Genomic DNA, 21,458 nt, shown 5'->3' on the forward strand with positions numbered 1-21,458 from the left:
CTTGTGGTGCGCAAAAGTCGTCAAAGTGACAGGCTAATCATGTACACTTCTTGGACTTAGTCTCGGCACTTCGTGCAGATGTGTTCGCAGTCAATTAGTGACAGCCATGAGATAAAAGTAGCAGGCCAACGCCGTCGTGAATCTGGACCAGTTTGCGATGTTCACGATGGATACTTGGTACTTAGTAGTCTACTAGATATATATGGTACTGTGTGAGTTGCGATACTACTACTGTGTCGCGCCGCCACCCACAATTCACGAGCAAGGATATGCACAAGTTAGAAATCAGGATTGTATGTATGTATACTGATAACTATAGTTCAATTGAATTCTTTTCGTATCCTTACTCCAAAGGAAAACAAATGCATCGCAAAATAAGTCAACTTTCTAAGTACAGATCAAATTCGAAGCAAATGAAGACGCGCTAACACTTCTCGAACATATTTACGACTTCTCCACCATGTTTATGACTTCTCGATGTTTTCAACGCTTCTAGTCAAAGTGGATTCGCCAGAGCTCCCGATCGCTTCCAGCGGTGAAGTCGCTTCGCGTGTGCATCATCAAGATGTTGTCGCTCACAACCAGGTCACCCTTCTCCCAAATGTGGTAGTATGCAACTCGCCTGTCGTGAAGCGTGGCGTCAATGGCTTCACAAATGGCCTGGTTGCTCGCTTCATCATGGTCGTCGAGGGTGACCAGGGTAGCCTCGAACTGCGTCTTGGTCTGCGGCCATGGCTCGTGATATCGGAGGCATGGCTTGCCCGTCGTAGGATGAGAAATAACCAACGGAAGCCCCTTCAGCTTGGTTGCGTCGAAGGAGGATGTCGAGACTGCCCACGTCTTCTTCGCGAGGTCCTCCACCGTCAGCCACTTGGGCAGATACTTGAAGAACATGGTTGACGAGGAGAACAATGTGAAGCCAGTGTCCCTGGGGGAGGAGGTGGCGCCAACGAAAAACTGGAAGCTATGGAGTTGTCAGCTACTTATCTCAGACCGCTATACTTGGGAAAATTCAACAACTTACTGGGGAGGAACGGAGACGCAAACTTCTTCGCCCTTGTCATTGACCTGTGTGGCGGTCTTGAAAAGTCCATCGTAGTGGAATGGCATCCACTCGGCCGAAAGGACGTTGTTGAGGCCGCGAGTGTCTGTGCCTTGGTCCTTGACCTCAAGAACAAGCCCAAATTTCCATGGCAGAGGCTCACCAAACTCCTTGGACTTCTCGATGAAAGCCTCTTTCTTGGGATTCTTGAAGAATCCACGCATGATAACTGGAGAGCTGATCTCAGACAATGATCGAACCTTCTTCGCATCAACGTCATTGATGGTCAAGGAACCCGGCCCAGCGGCTGGCTTCAACAACCAACCACTTGGATATATCGGCTCGAAAGTCACACCACCCTTCTCAGTGCCCCAAGAAAAGAGATCCGACTTTTCACGATAATAGCTAGGGTGTCCATTCTCCAAGACCAACTCGTACGTTTCGTCCTTTTCGAAATCGGATCGCATACCAGAGACCACCGTACCATCGAGCTTGTAACCAACGGTGCAGTGCCATGGCGTTGTGAACATGGTGGTGGTGGGAAGCAGGCTGACTGAGAGTTTGTTGGCACCAGTGGAAGGATGAATCGACAGACGAACATGGTCCTTGTACTTTTGTCGAACAGCGCTTGCAAATGCCTTTCCGAATTGTTAGTCAACGTGCACCGAAAACCCAGTGGTCCGAGGTTGATGAAAAAAAACTCACATCTCCGCGATACATCATTTGTTTTGCGATATACTCGATTCCGCGCTTATACCTAGACTTGCTTCGATCCTCTTGAAGCGGGTAGACTTCTGCCAAGTCGGTTTCCAGGAATTTGATGTAGCCTCTGTATGTAAGGCATACATCTTCAATTTGGCACACTTCCTTCCATTCCCAATTTGGGTTGCCGAAAGTGTTGAGGAGGGATCGGCGGAAATTCGATGCGTTTGCGACATAGGTCATCTCATCCAGCTCATTTGGCAGAGAGATGGGCACAAGGTCTCGCAGTCGGCAGAAGTCAATCTGGGTGAAGCCCTTTGCCTTGGCCAGCAGCCGAAGGTTCTCACCATATGACCAGACATCCTTATCAGGGACACCAAGAAGATCTACGTTGATCAGCCTCGAGACACAACATACAAATGCAAAGATCGGCCGCAGGATAGAACTCACCATTGTATACAAGACCGTCCGAGATGATGGTGAGTTTAGCCCCAGGGGGGTATATGTCTGTAATGGCTTGGCATAATCCGTTAAGGTGGCTTAAAGCAAGTTCTTCTGCCCTGTCGGGATTCTTGCCGAGAACCTTTGCTGATCTGTTTGGAGACTTGAAGGGGAAGGCTGGAAGGCACATTGGGACAGCCTTGCCAGCTTTGATGTGGCTGTAAATGACGGCCAGAAACTTCAAGCCGCCTTCGCCTGCTCCAACTGGATCATCTTTTGACTTTTGCAAACGATATCGGTCGATTACACCCAGAATTCTTGATGCGGTGTCGAGAGCGGATGCATCTACCAAGTGTGGGAAGTCGTCAATGTTGAGGCTTCGAGGACTCTTGGTTCCCTTGGCCTCCGCAGAGGCGGCTTCAAGCGCTGGTGATACGGCACTGGGCATGGTATAAGAGAAAGAAGGAGCAGATAGATGGTGAGAGGATATAGGACTTGTTGGGATGATGTTGAAGGATGGAATGAAGAGGTTGAGATGCAGGATTGAGTGCAGGATGAGCGCCGTTTATGAGTTCGAAGGATCGCATACTAACCTCCCGTTGTCTGATGCCTCTTGACTGCATCCACCACATGGGGTATGGCATGGTGGGCTGCCATCAGCAGTGTTTCGTCAGCAACAGAGAGAGAGCTCTTGACTGACTTGCAAATTTACGGGTCTTGTGCACCGAAAACAAATAGGGGTGAAGACTCAAGAGTACGGAGCATTGCCTTGAGCATACATATTGAGCAAGGGTGCAGGGGTCAGGTCTAACAGCTACGTGATTCGTGGTGATGGCTACGAATAGCGCTGTAGGTGGTATAGGCTCAATGCCGATTCCAGCTTTGATCATTGCCGGTACCAGTTTTACCAGTTGCTAACAGTTCCACACAGAAATGAAGGGCGTAAGACTGACCCCAACCGACTCTCCGCAGAGGGGCGTTGAAACAGGGACCAGCAGGTAAATGACACGCCAGAGCAGCACTCCATCACACTACTCACGATTGATTACTCGGCGTCGTGAGGAACTTATGGGTCAGTGATCAGGATAGAGTGGCCAGGTCCATCATGTCACTATGTGGATATCTAGGAAATCGACTTGGCGGGATTCATGGATTGCTTGATCATCAGTTCCATCGCGGGAAGGGCCATGGGACGAGACCACATGAAGGACACGAACGACACGAACGACACCAGCCTCGAGCATTCAGCCCTAACCAGCACCTTGTATCTAGGAAGAGGCGCCAAGAGGATGGGATGAAGCCCTTGGGGAGTTTCCATTACTTCGGTTAAGGTCCAGCTGCATAGCTAGTCTGTGCCTACGCCTGAGGACTTGCCTTTTCAGGGTGATGGACCGAATCGGCTGGCTCAAAGCAACCATGACACCGTGTATGATTACGTCTTTGCGCCAACGACGGCTGTCTCTGGGATGCAGGATTCGAAAATCCTTCTAGTCTAGGAGCTTGATTTGGCGAAACCGAGCGCTAGAACGGATGACAGGCGCTGGTGGTGTAACATCGGCCCTCCAGGGTCCATGACATTCAATGGTTCGACAATCTTTGGACAACGAAGCGCGCCGGCTTCTTCATTTCGGTGGATGTGGGATTTTTCCGCCATCGATGAGCCGACATGACAGCATCTCCGCGCCGGGCTGCGTGTCCTGCTATGCGCCGGGCATACACTGTACATAGAGTATTTGTGCAATGACATGCCGCCAAGCGGCACAGCACGGCGCGCGACGGGAAAGATGAAACTGTCGTGGCTTGGGAGGCGGCTTTAATCTACCTGGTCCGGTCGACTTACTCGTGCCCGGGGGGGCCCACTGTTGAAGCCTCGACGTTACGCAACTTTATTCCCAGGAAGCTTGGATATAGAGTGTGCTACTCGTTGCTTGGCGAGATCACCGAGTGGGATGGCAGTAAGGAGTGCCGATTATCAGAGCCGCGCGCGGTGGGGTTTGCTGATTCCACTGGGCACCGGGCATGGGCTTGATGTGGATGGAAGACATCCTGGTTGTCTGACAACATTTGAACCCTGCCACTAGTCGACGCTTGACTAGTTGCTGTAAGTACAGCCTGTCGCGCAACTTTGTCGAATAATGACCAGTCTCAGAAGCCGGGCCCGCCGAAGCTCAGTACGATGCAATATGAATCGTCTACTGTCCATTCAAAGCTCCTATTATGAGATGAGACCGGGCTGGGGCCACAGGGATGAAAGCTGGAACTGCTTGCCGCTGCTCTTCGGCGTGTTTCACTGAGCGACTCATGAATGGTCATAGCCGCAGCTGTTAATCCTTATGCATACAAATTTTCCGAATCATATCATATGATTTCATTAGTCAGGGACCGCCGCTCGCCTCGATAGATTAATGTAAATGTACACATCTGCTCCTACTCAACCAGCATCTCCTTCAAGACTTATTGACTTTTTATTTTGATAAGACTCGGCGAAAAAAGAAAAAAGAAAAAGACAAGACAAAAGACAAGACAAAGGACAAGACAAGACAGACAAAAATGCACGCCAACGGAGACATGTCAGCCAAAGTTGCAACCACAGATGTGTGCATCATTGGCGGTACGTTGTCCAACCCTCCTTTCAACATGTTTACTCTGTCCCGAAAGCATAAACAACTCGAAGACTAACACATCATAGGCGGGCCAACTGGCCTCTTCACCGGCCTTTTGCTCCACCGCCTTGGCGTTTCTGTCTGCATCATAGGTATGATTCCTTGACATGAAAAACCACTTGCATAAGTCTCTAATCCCGCTCTGCAGATGGAAAGCCCAGCACTCTTGAGCTGGGAAGAGCTGATGCACTCAATGCGCGAACTCAGCAGTACCTAGAAGTAGCCAAGCTCCTGGATGAGCTCCTACCTATCGGTCTGAAATGCAACAGTGAGCCGCTTCGTCCCGCCCCTATAGTCGCTTGCGTCAAACTTGACCCCTTGCTTACCTGTGCCCGCAGCCAGCTCTACTTTTGCGGATGGAGAGTTCAAGTCGCGCCAGAACACATGGTGGGTTGGCCTTGAGAACACGCTGCACAGGAATTTCCTCATGGTTGGGCAGCCAGTCGTGGAAAAGCTCATTGCCAGCAAGCTTGGCGAGGGCCTCGTGCGTTTCGGGGAACAAGTCGTGTCCGTGACCGAGGACGACGAGGGCGTTGAAACCGTGACGGACTCCGGTTTCAGGGTTCGCAGCAAGTACGCCGTAGGCTCTGACGGCGCAAGGTCCATGGTTCGCCAAGCAATCGGAGCCACGTTTACTGGAACAAAGCCTGAAATGCTGTGGGCGGTCTTGGATACCTTTATTGACACCGACTTTCCTCTCTGCCCAGAGATCATCACCTTTCAGCTGAATGGACAGTCTCGCGTCTCGTGGATTCCCAGAGAGCGCGGCATGTGCCGATTTTACGTGCTCCTGGACGGAGAGGTGACGCAGGCACGAGCTGAAGAGTCGATTGTAGAGCACATGGCTCCCCATAGGGTCGAGTTCAAGAAGACCGAGTGGTACAGCACCTTTGACGGTACGTCTCGAATGTTTATCCACCTGCTAAATGTTTTTCCGCGTCTGCCCGAGTCGTAAAGATGGCGGGATACTTACTAACGGCCCACGCAGTCAAGGAGAGAATTGCGTCAACCTTTATCTCCAAAGATGGGTCCGGCCGTATCATTCTCGCAGGTGATGCGGCCCATGTTCACTCAGTGAACGGCGGCCAGGGGCTCAACACGGGCATGTCGGATGCCTTCAATCTTGCTTGGCGTCTGGCACAGGTCGTAAAGGACCAGAACCTTCAGCCAGGGGCCGCGCAGAAAATCATCGGGAGCTACGACACCGAGAGGCGAAGCACGGCGCGAGATGTCATCGACGTTGCCGCGGCTCTGGTCAGAGACACCGTCCACACCGCCAAGCAGTATGTTGGTACTATTGAGAAGAATGCAGGGTACATCACTGGTAAGCGAGAGCATGCACGACGAGGCAGAAGAAGACGAGCTAACATGGAGTGTGCGCGAACAAAGGCATGGGAGTAACCTATCGCGAGTCTGGCTCCCCTCTGGTGCAGGCCTCAGAGCACGGCATCTGGACGGCAGGCAACAGATGCCCCGATATGATCCTGAATAAGGCGGATGGGGCTGAGACCAGGCTCTACACAGAAACAACCTACGGCAAGTATTTGGTTTTGCACATTGGCGGAGCGCCAGCCCCCGACTTTGGTTTCAGCGACATTGTAACCCACTACACGATTCGCCCTGCGTCCGAGTCGGCGGCTGGGGGTGACGACTCGGGCAGGACTTACACGGCAGACTGGGCATCCAAGGACGATCCGTTTGTGGTAGTAGTCAGACCAGACATGTACCTTGGCTTTGTGGGTGGAAGTTCGGATGAGGCCAAGGCATATCTCACGGAGCTATACCTGTAACATGGGCTGGGGTTGTTCGGCTAGCAGTAGTGTAGTAGTAGAATTAGAAGCTCTCAGGGTTGATGGAATGAAATGATTGTTCGTATAGTATCTGCCGGCGTCAAAACATCGCTGCAAGTGTCATGCCATGGTAGTCGCACAGTACATGTACACAAAAAACGGTTGCCAAGCAATGACTTAGCAAGTTGCCACTGTGCAACAAGCAGCCTCGAGCCGTGGAAACCGTGCATGCCGCAACAGCACCACGTCGACGACCGCAGCGACCGCGGTTCGCCCGTTATTATCGACGGATCGGGCCTTGAGCGCATCATTTGGCGACGGCTCACCGAGTGGGAGGATGGGAGCGATCTTGAGCGAATACTATCGACGCATCTCAACTCGGGCGATGAAACACGGGGTAGTTCGCCGAGCCCTGGCACTGGCACTGGCTCTGGCTCTGGCACACGCACTCGCACTCGCACAGGCACAGGCCATACATAGATGGATGGACATGAAAATCGGAGAGAGCCAGGACCAGGACCAGCATTGATTCGATGGACAGGCATGTCAACTCGAACCAGGCCAGCTTGGCGGCAGACTCGGGACCAGCTGCAGGCGTCTGGGTGCAGGCGCACACCGTGGTTCGCCTGCTTGGCGAGCGACAAAGGGCTCATCCAAGTCTATTATCAAGTCTAAATCGATAGCAGAGCCATCGCGGCGACGGGTGCTAGTACACATGGGGCATATTCATGCGCAGGGCAGAGCCGAGATGGGGTCATAGACTCATGCTCATGACGGGCCTCGAATGCATAAATACATTTATTTGACGATACCTGCGAGCCGGCGGCCCACTGCCATCGAAAAGACGAACCACCTCGTCCAACGCCAACGCGCTAATCATGTATCCCGCAGTCGCACCGGCCTGATAGTCGAACGATGCCCGACCTGGAGCCGGGAGGCCGCCGCGCGGTGAGGTGATTTTCAGCTTGCCGCCGTCTCACGGGAACGCCTCGTCAGTCTTCGCCCCGGCGAGAAGGGACGGCAGCTGCTATAAAGCCATCGGCCCCATTATCAGAGACGGGCGGTTGTATGATTGCGTGCTCGCAACGGGGTCGTAGGCGGATCTGTTAATTTAGGATCTCTACGGGGAAAAGGGCCCGCGCGGGCTAATGTTTGTGTCGAGACTCCAAGACTCGAGACGTGCTGGCGAGACGGCATTCCGGCCCTTGGGTGCTCGTCGGGGCATTGAAATTTACACAGCCGCGGCATGGACGACGGCGGCTCTGGTCGGGACGATAAGAATGTAGGTGACAAGAACTCTGTAGACGAGAGTCGATTGACGCTCAGAGTTGAGCCTCGGGCGTGCTAATTTCTTTTAGAGCGCTTGATGAGATGGCGCGATGTGACGGCAACCTCTGGGCTTTTTTCCGTTCCTCTTTCCTCTCCTCTCTTGTTCTTGTATTCTCCCGTTTTCTACCCCTAGAATGGAAATATTCTCCGGCGACGTCAGGTTCGATTCATTCCTCTCGATTCTGGGTAGCACTGCCATCCCTGGCATGCAACCTCGCGATGCGCCCATCCCTATCCCTATGCCGACGATGCTACTCACCCAAGTCGTCACCGAGTTTTTTGGTTTGATTTTCAGCCCCTCTCCAGATTTCGGACCCTAATTCCACCATCAATGCGACCCTTCCTAGAGCCTCGACTGCCGTCCGTTCCACGTGGCTGACAGAGCTTCGAGGGTTTCGAGAGTTGGCATGGAGAAACGCGAAACCCTTTTCTCTTGCGGCTGTCAAAGCCCCCTCGCCTTGGTACATATATGTGAAACCAGAGCCTCATGGACTATGTCCCAGGACCCAGCCTCTCCGCCCGATTCTCCTCCCACAAATGCCGAAGTCCGCGGCCCCAGTCTGGGTCTCAGGGCCGCGGCTGTCCCGTATAACGCGTCAGTGCGGGACGTTGCATGAATAAGATCTGGTGTCTTCTGATAAGTTTTGGGCGTACGTATATTGACTCGCAACGTGCCAAGGGTTACCCCCCCTGACTGCCGGGAATACGCGACTGATTTGGCATTCGGCTCCGGCAAGTGCGTGGCTCATCGCTGTATGTATGTAACTTACCCCATACTGGATCACGCTGGATCCCGAGTCGCCCAATGCCGATGTGGCAAGGGTCTGCCCATTCCTCTTGCATTTTTTCATGTGCGTACATGGGTACAGCGGCGGGCATCCTTGACGACACCCTCCCCCTTCTCCTCTTCCTTTAGCAGGGTAGCCCTCGAACCTGGTCGTGTACGGAGTATTGTTGTTTTGTATACTCTGTATGTATATACAGAGTAGTAGTAGTACTACAGTGCAATAGCAGAGAGCCCTGCGGCGCGCATGGATACGGATTCTGTCCGAGGGACACATGGGCAGCTTGGGTGTCAAGCGTCCTGACATGTCCCATCATGTCCCATATCCCATGTCCCATATCCCATGTCCCGTATCCCATGTCCCATGGGCAGATCAGCCTCTGAGCCGTCGGAAAAATAACGGCATCTTGCTAAATGCACACCTTGCCTGGCTTGTGGACCGTGGGGTAGTCGTACATACTCTGGTATGCGAACGAGGCTAATCCCCGGAGAGAGCGAGATTGCGCGATTGCGATTTCATTCCGCAGAGAGGCTGAGTAGCGGGTGAATGGGATGATGCCATTATGCATTTCGTTGTTGTCTTTCTCGTGTAAGCCATGCGTGTGCTGCTTTGCGATGGCATCAGACATGTACGATCCCACCCGAAAGGAGGTCAACAAGGAATCCAAAGTTCTTTTGCTCTCCGAGCCGAACCGACAAAACTGCTGATTGGCTGCGGCGGATAATCAGCCCAAAGTTTACTTTGCCAAGGACCAACATCAGGTGACACCAAGCCTTGAAAGCCCTCCAAAGTTTGTGTGTTTCAGATTGATGCCCTACGTGTTTCGGATTGTTTCTTATGATTTGAGCCGTTTTTAGGCTGATAATACCCATCCCTTTGGCTGTGTTAAGGTGCGCTGGATGTAGCTGTCTCCACTTTTCTGCGATACCTGCAGGGTACTTTTTTTGTAACTATTTAGGTACCTAGAGGTTATATACCTACCTAGTACCTGGGTATGTAGGTAGTATAACTCCTTGTAGGTCAGAAAAGTATCGTGACTTTAATTTTTATATTATTTTTTAGTAGATTAATGTACCTATGTAATCAGGTTTCTGATTGGCCAGAACCCTAATTCGCTACATCTAATGCACCTCAGCACAGTCAAAGGGACAGCTTTTTTGACAGCCCACTCTAACAGCTGTTAACGAATAACCTTACAGCTGGCCCCATCCACTGATGTCACACATATGGCTAAACTTTCAGGGGTTATATATTGTAGTACTATTGTCTTCAAACCAGTTGTTGTTGTTGTTTGCCCTCTCTTGACAGCATAGCATGCATGAGTCAATGACTCTTGTTGCCTTGACTCGCAACTTCACACCGCTCAAGCTGAAATTTCGAGGGTTCAACTGTGCGCACTCTCTGACAAGTCTAGCGTCACCCTAGAAAAAATTTTAGAAAAAAAAAAAGTCTTTCTAGAACAAAGTGTCTTGAGTCACGGGCTTCCAAGGGGTTACGCATGCAGCACTACACTCACCATGATACAGACCAGCGTGGCGGCGTGGCGTTTAAACTCTTGCAAATTGCTCGACTGCCCTCGTTATCCCGCGCCACTTCAGCACAAGACCATTCGTGGCCTGCATACTTGGCATCGGAGAATTCAACCCCTGTCCGGCGGAGGAGCTTGGCTGCCAGTAACTTGGCGATGCCTCGTCTGCGGTAGCCGTCCTATCGTGCCATGTGAGAAAACCAGCGTGTGGCCATGATTCACCCGCCACCGGGCAACAGTGCCGGCTCACCTCGCAATGAAGACTTATCAACGAGCCGTGTAGCCCTGTCTCGGTGTCAGCGACAATCCCGGGTTGCCCTGGAGGAGAGACACAAAGTCACACCAATAAAGGCCCAAGCAATCGGCGTTCCGTCTTGCAGCTTCAACATCAAGCCCGGCAGCTGCACCAGTAACTCCCTATATGAGCAGAAACCATCAACATGGCTGCGCTTTTTGGATTTTCGTAAATCATCCTGTCTGCAAGAAGAGACTCACGGCGGCCGGGGAATGTCCGTTCTCGAAGCAACAAGCCTGCAGTCCTCCAGAGAGGCCGTCCCCCAATGCATTCCCGCCAGATCCAGAGTCTCTTTCAGCTCCGGCACATGCTCCATCCTAAACAGCCACTTGTCGTAGTCCCGCCGTGCTGTCACTCTTCCCGTCTTGGTCAAGATGTCGTGCACGTCTGAATGCACATTGCCTACAAGTAGACTGTTGCCGTAGGCTAGCTTGCCGCCGTACTCTCTACGTAGCTCCGCCAGTGTCCGGACAAGATTCATGATATGCCCCTCGTGGACTGGTAGTTCCTCATCACTCGGCCTACCCTGTTCCATGGACGAGTACATGACCATCTGTGTATCCGGCCCCGTGGAGAGCTCGGCATATGCGGCAGCAAAGCATGTCGGCTTGGTTGGTCCATCTCCAATCTGGCCGGTATCAGATGAGACAATAATACGCGCATCCGGCCCTGTGCAGTTGCGGTGGACGGCAAATTGAAGCCGTCGAAGAAGCGTGAGCGAGGCGGGAAGCTGTGAGGCAAGGAGGTGGAGCAATTCTTCAGGAGGAGAGTCAAAGACACTGACTTGTGCATCTGGAGTGTGCGCCCCCATCATGCAACGCTTTGTTGTTTTTCTTCTTCTTTTTGCATCCCACGTAGATTACGCAATGTTACGGGTGGCGGAAGCTTGGCGTTGAGAGCCTTCGCGCTGGGAAGCCTTTGCACACAACGCCAAGTCATACTGGGCCGTTTTGTGAGGGGTCCGACGAGTAGTTAGTGTCCGTGCACGGGGTTGGCTGTCAGGAACCAAAATATGATGTATGTACGGAGTACTATGTGGCTTGTTATCCAATTGGATCGCAGGACCCGTCTCTAAAACAAAGTATTGTTGGTGTGAGTTGTGGTTCTATCGAGGTGATTGGTCGTTGCGGAATCAACCAGTTGACATGCTGCTTTAACTTGCACAACCCATCAACCCAACTTGGTTGCGCTCTGCCGTATACGTGGAGTTGAAACATGTTTTGCATTTATTCATTAATTTTTTACCTGTCCCATTGTTCATGCCAGCTCTGCATCAGGCAGGCCCAATTGTACAAACACCACAGGCGGTCGTACCTACACCAGAGAACCGTGACATGCCGAAGGAAGCACCATGCAAACACGACTCGCAATGCGTGATGCATTTATCCATGCATGAAAATGTCCTAGCTCTAGGCATATAATTCATCTAGATATCAATCTCCATGTCAAGGCCTACAGGTCAAAGGACAGAACCTCCAGGCTGCCCCATACCGCCTCCCAACGCATCCCAGATATGATGCATTAACGTATCATAGTTAATGTCGTCCTTGGCACACGTTGGTTGAAATATGTCATGTGTATTGAAACATTCTAGTTTAGATTGTCTTTGGTACATGTGGGTTGGGATATATTATGCATTACATGTTCTTCTCAGCATCATCATTCCATCGTGCCGCAGATGTCGTCGTAAATATAGTACAAACACGCCAAATGCCGTGTACCTGGTCCGTCACTGCAAAATGGCAAATTCCCAGCCGCTCCGAACGGCAGTAGGCGTCTTCAACTCGCTCTTCAGCCAGCATCTGTGATCGCTGCCAGCGTCCCCAGGGATCATGCCCCAACTGCACCCGGTGCAGTCCGGGTATCCAGCGCAGCTATTCATGCAGTCCTGCATGCTGGACGTCCACACAACACCCAAGTCGGCCGCCCCTTCGCTGCCGGTATAGTCGACTCCGCACACCCGTAAAAAGGTCTTTCTAACCGACAGGACTTCGTACTTGGTATTGTTCGCTGCGGGACAGGCCAGCAGAGCCGTCTGCGTGGGGTTGGCCGCTATCGAGGTTGGAGTGACGGTATGGACCGATGGACTGTGTGTGTGGCACGGTTGTTAGTATACACTAGGTCCTTTCTTTTTCTCCATTAGACGCAGCGGGATACTCTGCGAAACACTTCGTCTCAGGGGGCCCGCGCTTGAGACATACGTAGTAATAGTGGAGGAGTCATGTTCGTCTGATGTTGAATCATGTCTCGTACCCACTCCCACGCCCACGCCCACGCCAACAGCGATTGCGACAACTAGAATGGCTGCGGCGACAATCATGCAAAACAATCGCTTGCCGAGGCCGCATATTGTTGCCTGTGGGATAGGAGCAGGAGGAGCCACGTGATCGTAGCTGTAATCGTACGAGTACGCGCCAGCAGCATGCGGGCCTGTGCTCAAGCTGTCCTGTTGGTAACCGTCATGGTCCAAGGGAGGTGGAGTTCCTTCGCGATAAAACGTCAACTGGTCCTCTGCCCATGTGACGCCCTTTGGTTTTGTAGGAGTCATTGGCCGGTTGGCCCCTGAGGAGTTCGAATCGTGCGAGTTCGATGTGTTTGCGTTTGAAGGCTGCGCTGGCCCTCGTGAGCTGTCGTTTGCCGCGTCTCGCCGCGTAGACATGTCCATCGTTGTTGCCTCCTTGACCACGGGGAAAGTTATGGTAATGATGAGAATCTAGAGAAACTCGAGCTCCGCACTCTGCCGGAGAGCCGCGCTCTTGTCTTTGCTTGCCCGCTTCGCGTCAATCAGGTTTACGGCCGCGTATGTCTAGGCTTGGCCTTGAAGATTGACGAGGCGTCAACGACGGCCGCAGCCGACAATCCGGGCCACAGAGTCTCTCCCGACCTTCTCTTTTTTCGGGGCTTACTTTTTTGGAGATGTTTCCTTTTTTTTTTTTCCTTTTTTTTTTTTTTTTTTTTTTTCCGAAACGGCGACGGCGGGCGTTTTGCGGCTTTTGTCAGATTCTAATTTCCCCGTCGATGGTGAGACGAATGCCAGGTTTATCACGTGGGTCGCCTCCTTCTTGGCAGCCAAAGCGAAAGCGAGCGAACAGGGATGACATGTTGGACGACCTGACGAGACGAATTTGTTAGCACAGCCACTGTTGCCCGGCTGTCTTGACACTTGAACCTCATACCCTTGACAAGTTGGCATGATCGCTACTCGTTTTCTAAATGTTCGATGCTGATGAACCGCTAGAAGAGTGCTTTTGATGGACCGAATCCCACTCGGATAATCCATACATATGCTTTTTGGGAGCAAGCAAACGTAAGCCGAACAATTGAGCATGGGGATACCCGACTTTGACGACTTGTCACAATCTCTGAAACTGCCTACCAGACTCTATTGCTCGATACATGCAGGCTCAGGCCGCATCTGCTGCGCCTGCTTTCTGTTGCCAGCACAGCTATTCATACCGAGTACGCGTCGACTACAATGATTCAGTCTTTTATTACGGCGCTTTGGTGCCCTTGAACGTCTACACATTTCCGAATCCGCTCCATCTCGTAGCTCTACCGAGTACTTGCTCGAGGCATACCGAATATCAACCCAGGTATTCGATGTTCGTTGGACCAAGCCAGAACCACCCAGATTCCCAGAGACTTAAGCGCCAGAGAAGCTATGCTGATTCCTGGTCTCTCTGGCTTCCGTCAAACAACTCACTCCGCCATCCCCTACAATCGGGAGTCAAAAAGGTCATCTCGATATCTTTCGACGTAACCCCGAAGCCCTGTGTCGTATTTATGCGGGCGCTTACACCCACGCGCACGTCGGAGTGTGGAAGCAGGTCCAAGATTCTGTCTCCTTCGCGTTGATTGTCACTACTTAGATCTGGCATCACTTGCTTCCGAGAGCCTTGCCGAGTAATGATTTGCCAGCACGGGTCAGAGCTCCTTTTCACCAACCACGCATGCAGCTGTTTTTGATACTGCAAATCATCTTTTCCAGCTTCGTGAATAGGGACATTAACCTCCTCGGTAAAGTCCGACGCTCTAAAAATACGACACCAGGGCCTTGCGGTGGTGTTTTGCCCAACTTGGCCTTGCCGTCTGGTTTCGTCGTGATGCAGGCCCCAGATGAGGTACATGTTCATCTTTGCCGTTGAACCTGACATTCCAATCTCGAATAGGTGGATGCCGGCCATAAGACCGAAGCCCCCTTTGCAGTTGTACTTGACAAAACTCCGCAGCATAGGCACTGTGGGCGGACAAGAGTCGTGACAGTATATCCTCGGATACCCTCCCATGGTCTTCACAGTCAGGACGCAATTACCCCGGAGAGGCTGATTAATTACACAACAAACGGCATCAATTGACGACATTGTCTGGTCGAATCCTCGAGGCGCTGAGCGCAGCAGGCTCGGTCCGCTGGGACGTACAAGAATTCTGACGGCTTTCTGGACGCACTCATCCACAAAAACTTGCCGAATAGCCGTCCAGTTCGACCCAGGATCTTGGATATTTGGGTTACCATGATATACCGAGAGAGTTATGGCAGCTGGGCTCTCCTGCATCCTCCGTGGGTTCACGACAAAGACTGAATCGTGAGAAATTCGTCGGTATAGGTCTGCACCCATGTGTGACATGAGAATGGCCGGGCGGGCAACATAGTCCGAAGCGCTGTGACAATTCAATATACCCAGGGCCCAGCCTTCTTCCGTACCAAGCTCTTCATCCGAGCCGTCGCCAAACGGATATCCGACTTTGCAAGGGCACAACCAGAGTGTCAACTTGAGCAACGTCTCTGTCAATTCTACTGGCTCCATACTTTCAACAAGGCCGACGGCCAGCCGGGGAACCATTTCATTGTCGAAATCATAATACTCCCTCTGAGCCACGATGGGCGGCACCGCCTCGAAACCCTTGGGAGAGCTGGACAGACAACCCGGACGTCTAAGCGATTGTTCGCCCCTTTCTGTTTTTTCCCTCCACAGAAGAAGGGAATGGTCGTTGTTCCGCGCCAGGATGGCCGACTGCAATCTCATGAATGCCTTGCCACCCTCGCCGTACAGCAGCGGAAGATGTACGTTGAACAAGCCGATGAGAGAATAGGACATGTCCTCGACTCGGGTGGTGGAGCGGCGTGCCGCCCAGTTCATGATGATGGCTGCGTTTAGAGAGCCGAGAATATCTGGTAGGTTGTCCTTGGCGTTGCATCCTTTGCATTTTCCGTTGCGAATGGGGGGCAATGCATCGACACTCGAAACAGACGAGCACATGCAGTGCCGGCTAGTGAAGACCTGTGGGAGTATTCTGGTGCGGTCGCATATGGCGCTGGAGAGAGCCTCGTCTCTGGACCCGAATCCAACCCAGTTCTTGTCGAAAAAGACAACCCTTCTCGGCGCAATGAGTTCCTGGAGCGTCCAGCCGCGATCAAACCAGCGAGACGAGCAGAAGTCGTTGTTCCCAACCAGCATTGTGACTTGAGTGTGTCGTTGGATTGGCAGGGCTCGCCCGCCCGGCACCTCAAAGTCCTTCAGGTAGACGTAGCACGTTGAGGATTGTTGATACCACTTGAACATGGAGTTGATGGCCTCGGAGAGCTCGGCGCTACTGCTCTTGTCGATGCAGCATGCGTCGATCCATACGTAAGCAAAGCCGTCGAGCGCCGCTTGGTGGCAACTCTCTGTGACTTTTTGGAATTCTGGCAGGCCTTGTAGAAGCTCTGTTGACGTAGTGCATAAATCGTCGTATGTAATCTCGATGCTGTCCCAGGTATGCGACAAGATGGCGTAGGGAGGGATGCTTTCCTCTGGCCCGTTGAAGGTTTCTAGGAGGAGGGTGTGGGCATTCAGAAGACGCATGTTTTGTTCCGATTCGGATGAGCAAGTCGCCGTCGCCCACTGGTCGAGACCAGAAGCAATGGTTTTGTTGATGCGGACGCCTGTTGGTTCTGTAGCTGCCTCGCGGGATAAGATGCATCATGCTGCACAAACCCCAAGGCGCGCCCAGGCTCGGAACGCGGACATTCTCATCAAAAAGAGAGAGATTTACAAATCTGCTGATGGCTGTGAGACACTCATGCGGGGGACATGGATATGGCCGGGGACATGGCCGAGTTGGACAGGGTCCTTGTCCCGGGGTTGCACTCGATGATGACTCTTGTCGTATTTCAGCTTGGACAAAGATGTTTGGCCACGCCCAGATGCCTTATCAACGCGCAATCCTAAAGCTAGTCTTCTACTGTGTTATACGAGGCCGATGTGCTGACAGATTTTGCCAGAGACCGACTATACAAGTAGCTAGTTAGAAACCACTGGGCGTAAACTACTGTCCATCTGCATGCGAGTCGTGACTCGTGAGCACGGAGACAAGTCTTGCTGGCAAATTGTTGGTGGCGCGAGAACCGCCAATCATTGGAAATATAATACCTTTTATTAAAGAGTGAGGATGTACTGTAACAAAGTAAAACAAGAGTTGTCGGTTTGTAAGTGCCAGCACTTCATCCGCTGGCCAAATTCAGAGCATATACCTTTCGCCTTCTCGGGTATCATCCAGTTTCCCTCCGCCATATTTGCCTTTGTCATTCTGCTCAAAAAAAAAAAAAAACCCCCCCAGCAGGAGAGATACAAAAAAAAATGAATCATGTCGGGTGAGTAATCTAACAGCATAGTCGGGCTCTCAACTCGTCATTCAGTAACTCCGCTTCCGGTATGGCAATAGTGATCTTGTGGCCCATCTCCGCACCCATGACAGGATCAAGTTCTTCATTCTTCGGCGTTGTCGGTGGCGTCGGAACGTCGACTTGAGTAATTGATACAACAGTGTGCTTGACCTGCTCTGCGGCACTTATGACCAAGGACTTTTTTGGGTGACTCTGTGCAGGATCGGGCTCTCCGGCCGGACTGGCGCCGGCGTCGACGGCACCAGACTCGCGATTCTCACGAACGGTGCCCTTGCGGCCCAGGTAAGAGGCAGACCGCTGTGGCTTGTCCTTTGGAGAACTCTCACTGCTCTCCAACGATGCCACTGAGCCTGTGACGGCCGCAGCAATCGCCTTCTTGCTTCTTCGAAACGACATCCAAAAATTGCGCTTCTTCTTTGGGTGGCTTGCCAGCGGCTCGACGTCGCGGGCTTTTTTCCATTTATGCGTTGAGGGCTTTTTGGCGGCTTGGCTGTCCGCGGGCTGGCGCTTTATGGAAATCGGAACAATGGGCGGCGTCCAGTCCGCCATTCTTCTGTTATCGTCGTCGTCTGATTCGCTTCGAATTATCCACGGGGCAATGTAAATTGGCAATCCTGTTGCTTCATCCATGACTTCTTCTACCGGGAATACGTCCTCCCATGTGACTTCGTAGATGGAGGCTGACATTGGTTGTAGCATGGACGACGGGAGGGGACACGAATGCTCTTCGGCGGATTGCGGCATTTCGAATACTGTCGGAATGGCTGATCCAGCATATATAGACGATGAGGAAGAAGGCGGGCTGATGGGCGGCGGTTCTTCTGAACAATCTCGCGGAGTTCGCTCGGGACTCTTTAAAGGCACCATGGGGACTGGCGGCTCACACGCAGTCGTCTCTGAATAAGGGATTGCTACCAATCCATCTTCTTCGCGGCATGGTTGGGTTGTTGTGGGTGTTGAGGCGTTTTGCTGCTCCGAAATACACGTAGATTCGTCCATGATGGAGCGATTTGGATATATGACAGTGATTAATGTGGTGTGATAGAGCCTTGTGCCCGTTTTGAAGATGAGGTCGGGGGAAATCTTTCTCAATAGAAGAGAACGGGCGCGCGAGGGGTATCTTCGCTGCTGGAATAACGAAGAACTCAAAGCTCAGGGTCGGTTGACGACTGCGGCGTTTGCCTAAATACCCCCGTCAAGCTCTGTTTGACTCCTAGCCCGGGAAAGTCAATCGGGGAGGAAAGAAGACGAGCATGCTTCCATGGCCTGTAGGCTGTGGGTAGGTAAGGGGTCATCATTCATTGGATGTTACTCTGACAATAGCGACACTGAGAGTTCAGACCTTACCAGAAAGTGTCTCTGTTCCTGATGAAGCAACTTGGAGCTCACCAGAAAGTGGACAGCTTAGCTCCGGAAGCTGTTGAGTCATCTGGGATCATCTGATATCAATTTGAGCTATCCCAGACACGGGCGAGTCTGAATTAGGACGTAGGTCCTGTTCTTGAGAAGTAAACTTTGCTCACAGTGCCCCCGATTGTATGAGGCACTTGGCCAGAAGTGCGTATAGTCAGGGATTTGCTATCTCGGAAAAGCCTTTTGAGGGCAACTGATTTGATGATATCCTGCCGTGATGGACGCAGCCTACCGTGTTGCGAAACCCACGTCTCTCTCTCCAAGTCATCGCGACACAAATGGTGGTGTCCACGATCTTGTAGACTGAAATCGTACAGCATCAGGAGCAATGTTGACCCGCCGTCTTTCAAGGAGAATAAAGTTTGGACGAGCTGTGGCCTAACCGGTCGACATCTTAGTTCCGGCTCCCACCGTGGCTAAAACCTATATACTTATTAGTGCAATGGAATAATGACGTTGAGATATTGCATTAACGCCCGGATTGGACATGAGAATGCTTCCACGAACCACTAAGGGGACGCCGAACTGGCACTGGCGCTTTATCGATCCCGAGGTCGATACTCGACTTGTAATGGTAGCCGGCGAGGTTGTCACAGATGCTGCTACATCTGGTACGTTGTGTGCCAGCTTCTCGGCGATATGTGTATGGGCAGGAACTCATCGAGCATCAACGTAGAGAACATTGTGTTTTGGGAGTTGTTGCGGGCAAGACAAGACAGGAGGCATCGGATACGGAGAAATTAAAAATGGCACATAATTTGATACATCGATGCCGAAGCATCCGTTACTGGTACGACACAAAATCTGATGCAAAAAAAGGGGCCCCTCGATATTTCTCGTTAATCCCCATCAACACATGTCTTTGCTTTGAGCCACAGGTACGTATGTCTCTTTGAAACTTGGCTGCAAGACAGCATGTTGGCTAGCTACCCTGTGGCTGCTGTTCGACAGGACTTGTCCGAATCAACGGGCGCCAGAAAATTTCTGCCACCAAGGTCTGAGTATGGTGTTGGGTGCATAGCTTTGCAAAAGCGTCAGTGTTTCTTGAGTATTATTAATATATTTATTTAATTTTGAGTGGAATATGTGATAGACATTGATACGCCCTTAAACAGACCCACTACAGTTCAACCAACTGCGGTATAAGATTCCAAATGAAGGTGTCGTTTAGTCGTTCTGTAAGTCATTCATCTCCTCTGGAGAATATCACTAAATCGCAAATAAAATTGCAAAAAAACCACTCCTTTCAATTCTTGTTGAACCACCATGTGATTCCAAGTCTTTAGCACTTGGTGATGTATAGACCAATAGGCGAAGGATTGTAATCCTGGAAATAACGAAAGTTGGTGTCACCGCAGTCGCTCATTTCGAAACCGATGGCCTGACCAGCTGGGCAGGGGAACGAAGCGATTGTGTAGCTGTTTCCCGGGGCGACAGTGGTAATACCGTAGTCGGTCTTCTTTCCAGGCTGGTTGTTCCAGGTCGTGCCTTGGGTGGCGGGCGAGTTCAACAGGGAGAAGTCAATCTTGCCATCTCCTGAAAAGTTGAAAGACGATGTAGTAAGTTGGTCTTGTCTGGGGAAGAGGAAGACCAGGGTGCAAGTCTTGCCTGCATCAGCTGCGGGGATATCAAAATTAAAGATGGATGATATGCTGGAAGTAACTTCGCCAAAGAAGGACGTCCCGGCTGCCTTGTCAGGGTTTGACTTGTCAACGGAGACGATGAGGTGAGGGAACTCATATGCGCCGTTGAGGTTGGCAGGACAGCTCTTGGCTGGTTGAGGAGGAGGAGGACATGCTATATGACAACCGTCGGCGGTCAGTGTAACTTCGCCGCAGTTGATGCCTTCGTTGGGGCCAAGGTAAATGTTATACTGGTTGTCGTCGCCCGTTTCACATTGATAGAAGGTAGTCTGTCCGTGATAAGAGACCCTTCCATCACAGCCAATTGTGAATCCAGAGTCAGGTGGCTGATTGGTATCACACTGAAGGACTCGGGTGGGAGCTACAGCATACCAATTAGTTCTTGAACGTCGTCTATATGGGGACTTGGAATCATCAACAAGACAGAAAAAGTAGGGAAAATAAACTCACGAGTCCACCAACAGCCACGGCCGTTCCTATCCCAAATCTTGTCACCGTCAATGTGAAAAGTAGTCTGTGGAATATTGCCGAATCGAATCTGGCCACCATTGAGCTCGCCCAAAGGTCCGCCGTGAGAACCGGCAGCGTTCATGTGGAAATCACATTCGGAATTACGCACGACGGCAGCATTGGCTAGGCCAACATAAAGCAGAAGAGACAGCATAATGATCAGTGGCAGTAACCAGATGGAACTGGAAGAAACCTTTTGAGAATGATGCCGTTTTTGACAAGAATTTAGAAAACTGGATCACTAAATAGATGAGGTTAATGACATGCCATATATGCACATATGTAATGTTCATGTTTCAATAGTCGGTTATTCCGACTTTGAAAGGCCTTATATATTCTCATGCCATGTCACCGCTCCTCTCCATGTCCATGTATTGTGTCGCCGAGCATCCGAGCTGAGAAGGCACAAGTCTGCAAAGACATCGTCATAGCATACTCTGGCTGAGCAAAAAGAGCGTCATCCAGAGACTCATCATTGACTTGCACCGGAACAGTACATGCCAAACGCAGCCACCCACGTCCTTGGGAGATGTGAGGCTGCAGAAATACGAGGAAATGACTTTGAACAACCAACTGAGAAAGCCAAGCTGGGGAAAGATTACCGATGTAAAGAGGAGAAGCTGACGATCCGGGAGACAGGTGTCCAAGGAAGG

At 51.6% G+C, this 21,458-nt stretch overlaps 7 protein-coding genes across 7 annotated transcripts; 1 reads left to right on the forward strand and 6 right to left on the reverse strand.

Annotated features, from left to right (window-relative positions):
- Window positions 1-492: 492 nt before the first annotated feature.
- Window positions 493-2,633, reverse strand: xanB_1 (Isocyanide synthase xanB; the record flags this gene model as incomplete). The annotated part of the gene is made up of 4 exons (XM_014691462.1): window positions 493-964; window positions 1,025-1,680; window positions 1,748-2,130; window positions 2,195-2,633. The coding sequence occupies 4 exons, from the start codon at window positions 2,631-2,633 to the stop codon at window positions 493-495; spliced, it is 1,950 nt and encodes a 649-aa protein (XP_014546948.1).
- A 2,102-nt stretch (window positions 2,634-4,735) lies between these two features.
- Window positions 4,736-6,638, forward strand: fmpF (Aromatic hydroxylase fmpF; the record flags this gene model as incomplete). The annotated part of the gene is made up of 6 exons (XM_014691463.1): window positions 4,736-4,796; window positions 4,875-4,940; window positions 4,997-5,116; window positions 5,187-5,744; window positions 5,837-6,172; window positions 6,238-6,638. The coding sequence occupies 6 exons, from the start codon at window positions 4,736-4,738 to the stop codon at window positions 6,636-6,638; spliced, it is 1,542 nt and encodes a 513-aa protein (XP_014546949.1).
- Window positions 6,639-10,264: 3,626 nt separating this feature from the next.
- Window positions 10,265-11,386, reverse strand: G6M90_00g035550 (uncharacterized protein; the record flags this gene model as incomplete). Its single annotated transcript, XM_014691464.2, has 4 exons — window positions 10,265-10,459; window positions 10,531-10,565; window positions 10,624-10,697; window positions 10,776-11,386. 4 exons carry the CDS (start codon window positions 11,384-11,386, stop codon window positions 10,265-10,267), a joined length of 915 nt encoding a protein of 304 aa, XP_014546950.2.
- Window positions 11,387-12,304: 918 nt separating this feature from the next.
- On the reverse strand, window positions 12,305-13,240 carry G6M90_00g035560 (uncharacterized protein; the record flags this gene model as incomplete). The annotated part of the gene is made up of 2 exons (XM_014691465.1): window positions 12,305-12,662; window positions 12,777-13,240. 2 exons carry the CDS (start codon window positions 13,238-13,240, stop codon window positions 12,305-12,307), a joined length of 822 nt encoding a protein of 273 aa, XP_014546951.1.
- A 994-nt stretch (window positions 13,241-14,234) lies between these two features.
- Window positions 14,235-16,418, reverse strand: HET-E1_5 (Vegetative incompatibility protein HET-E-1; the record flags this gene model as incomplete). The annotated part of the gene is made up of 1 exon (XM_014691466.1): window positions 14,235-16,418. One exon carries the CDS (start codon window positions 16,416-16,418, stop codon window positions 14,235-14,237), a length of 2,184 nt encoding a protein of 727 aa, XP_014546952.1.
- Window positions 16,419-17,215: 797 nt separating this feature from the next.
- G6M90_00g035580 (uncharacterized protein) lies at window positions 17,216-18,238 on the reverse strand (the record flags this gene model as incomplete). Its single annotated transcript, XM_014691467.1, has 1 exon — window positions 17,216-18,238. One exon carries the CDS (start codon window positions 18,236-18,238, stop codon window positions 17,216-17,218), a length of 1,023 nt encoding a protein of 340 aa, XP_014546953.1.
- Window positions 18,239-19,934: 1,696 nt separating this feature from the next.
- G6M90_00g035590 (uncharacterized protein) lies at window positions 19,935-20,959 on the reverse strand (the record flags this gene model as incomplete). Its single annotated transcript, XM_014691468.1, has 2 exons — window positions 19,935-20,656; window positions 20,746-20,959. The coding sequence occupies 2 exons, from the start codon at window positions 20,957-20,959 to the stop codon at window positions 19,935-19,937; spliced, it is 936 nt and encodes a 311-aa protein (XP_014546954.1).
- Between the last annotated feature and the right edge of the window lie 499 nt (window positions 20,960-21,458).

Source organism: Metarhizium brunneum, chromosome 2, assembly GCF_013426205.1.
Source record: "Metarhizium brunneum chromosome 2, complete sequence".
In the NCBI taxonomy this organism is placed as follows: domain Eukaryota; kingdom Fungi; phylum Ascomycota; class Sordariomycetes; order Hypocreales; family Clavicipitaceae; genus Metarhizium; species Metarhizium brunneum.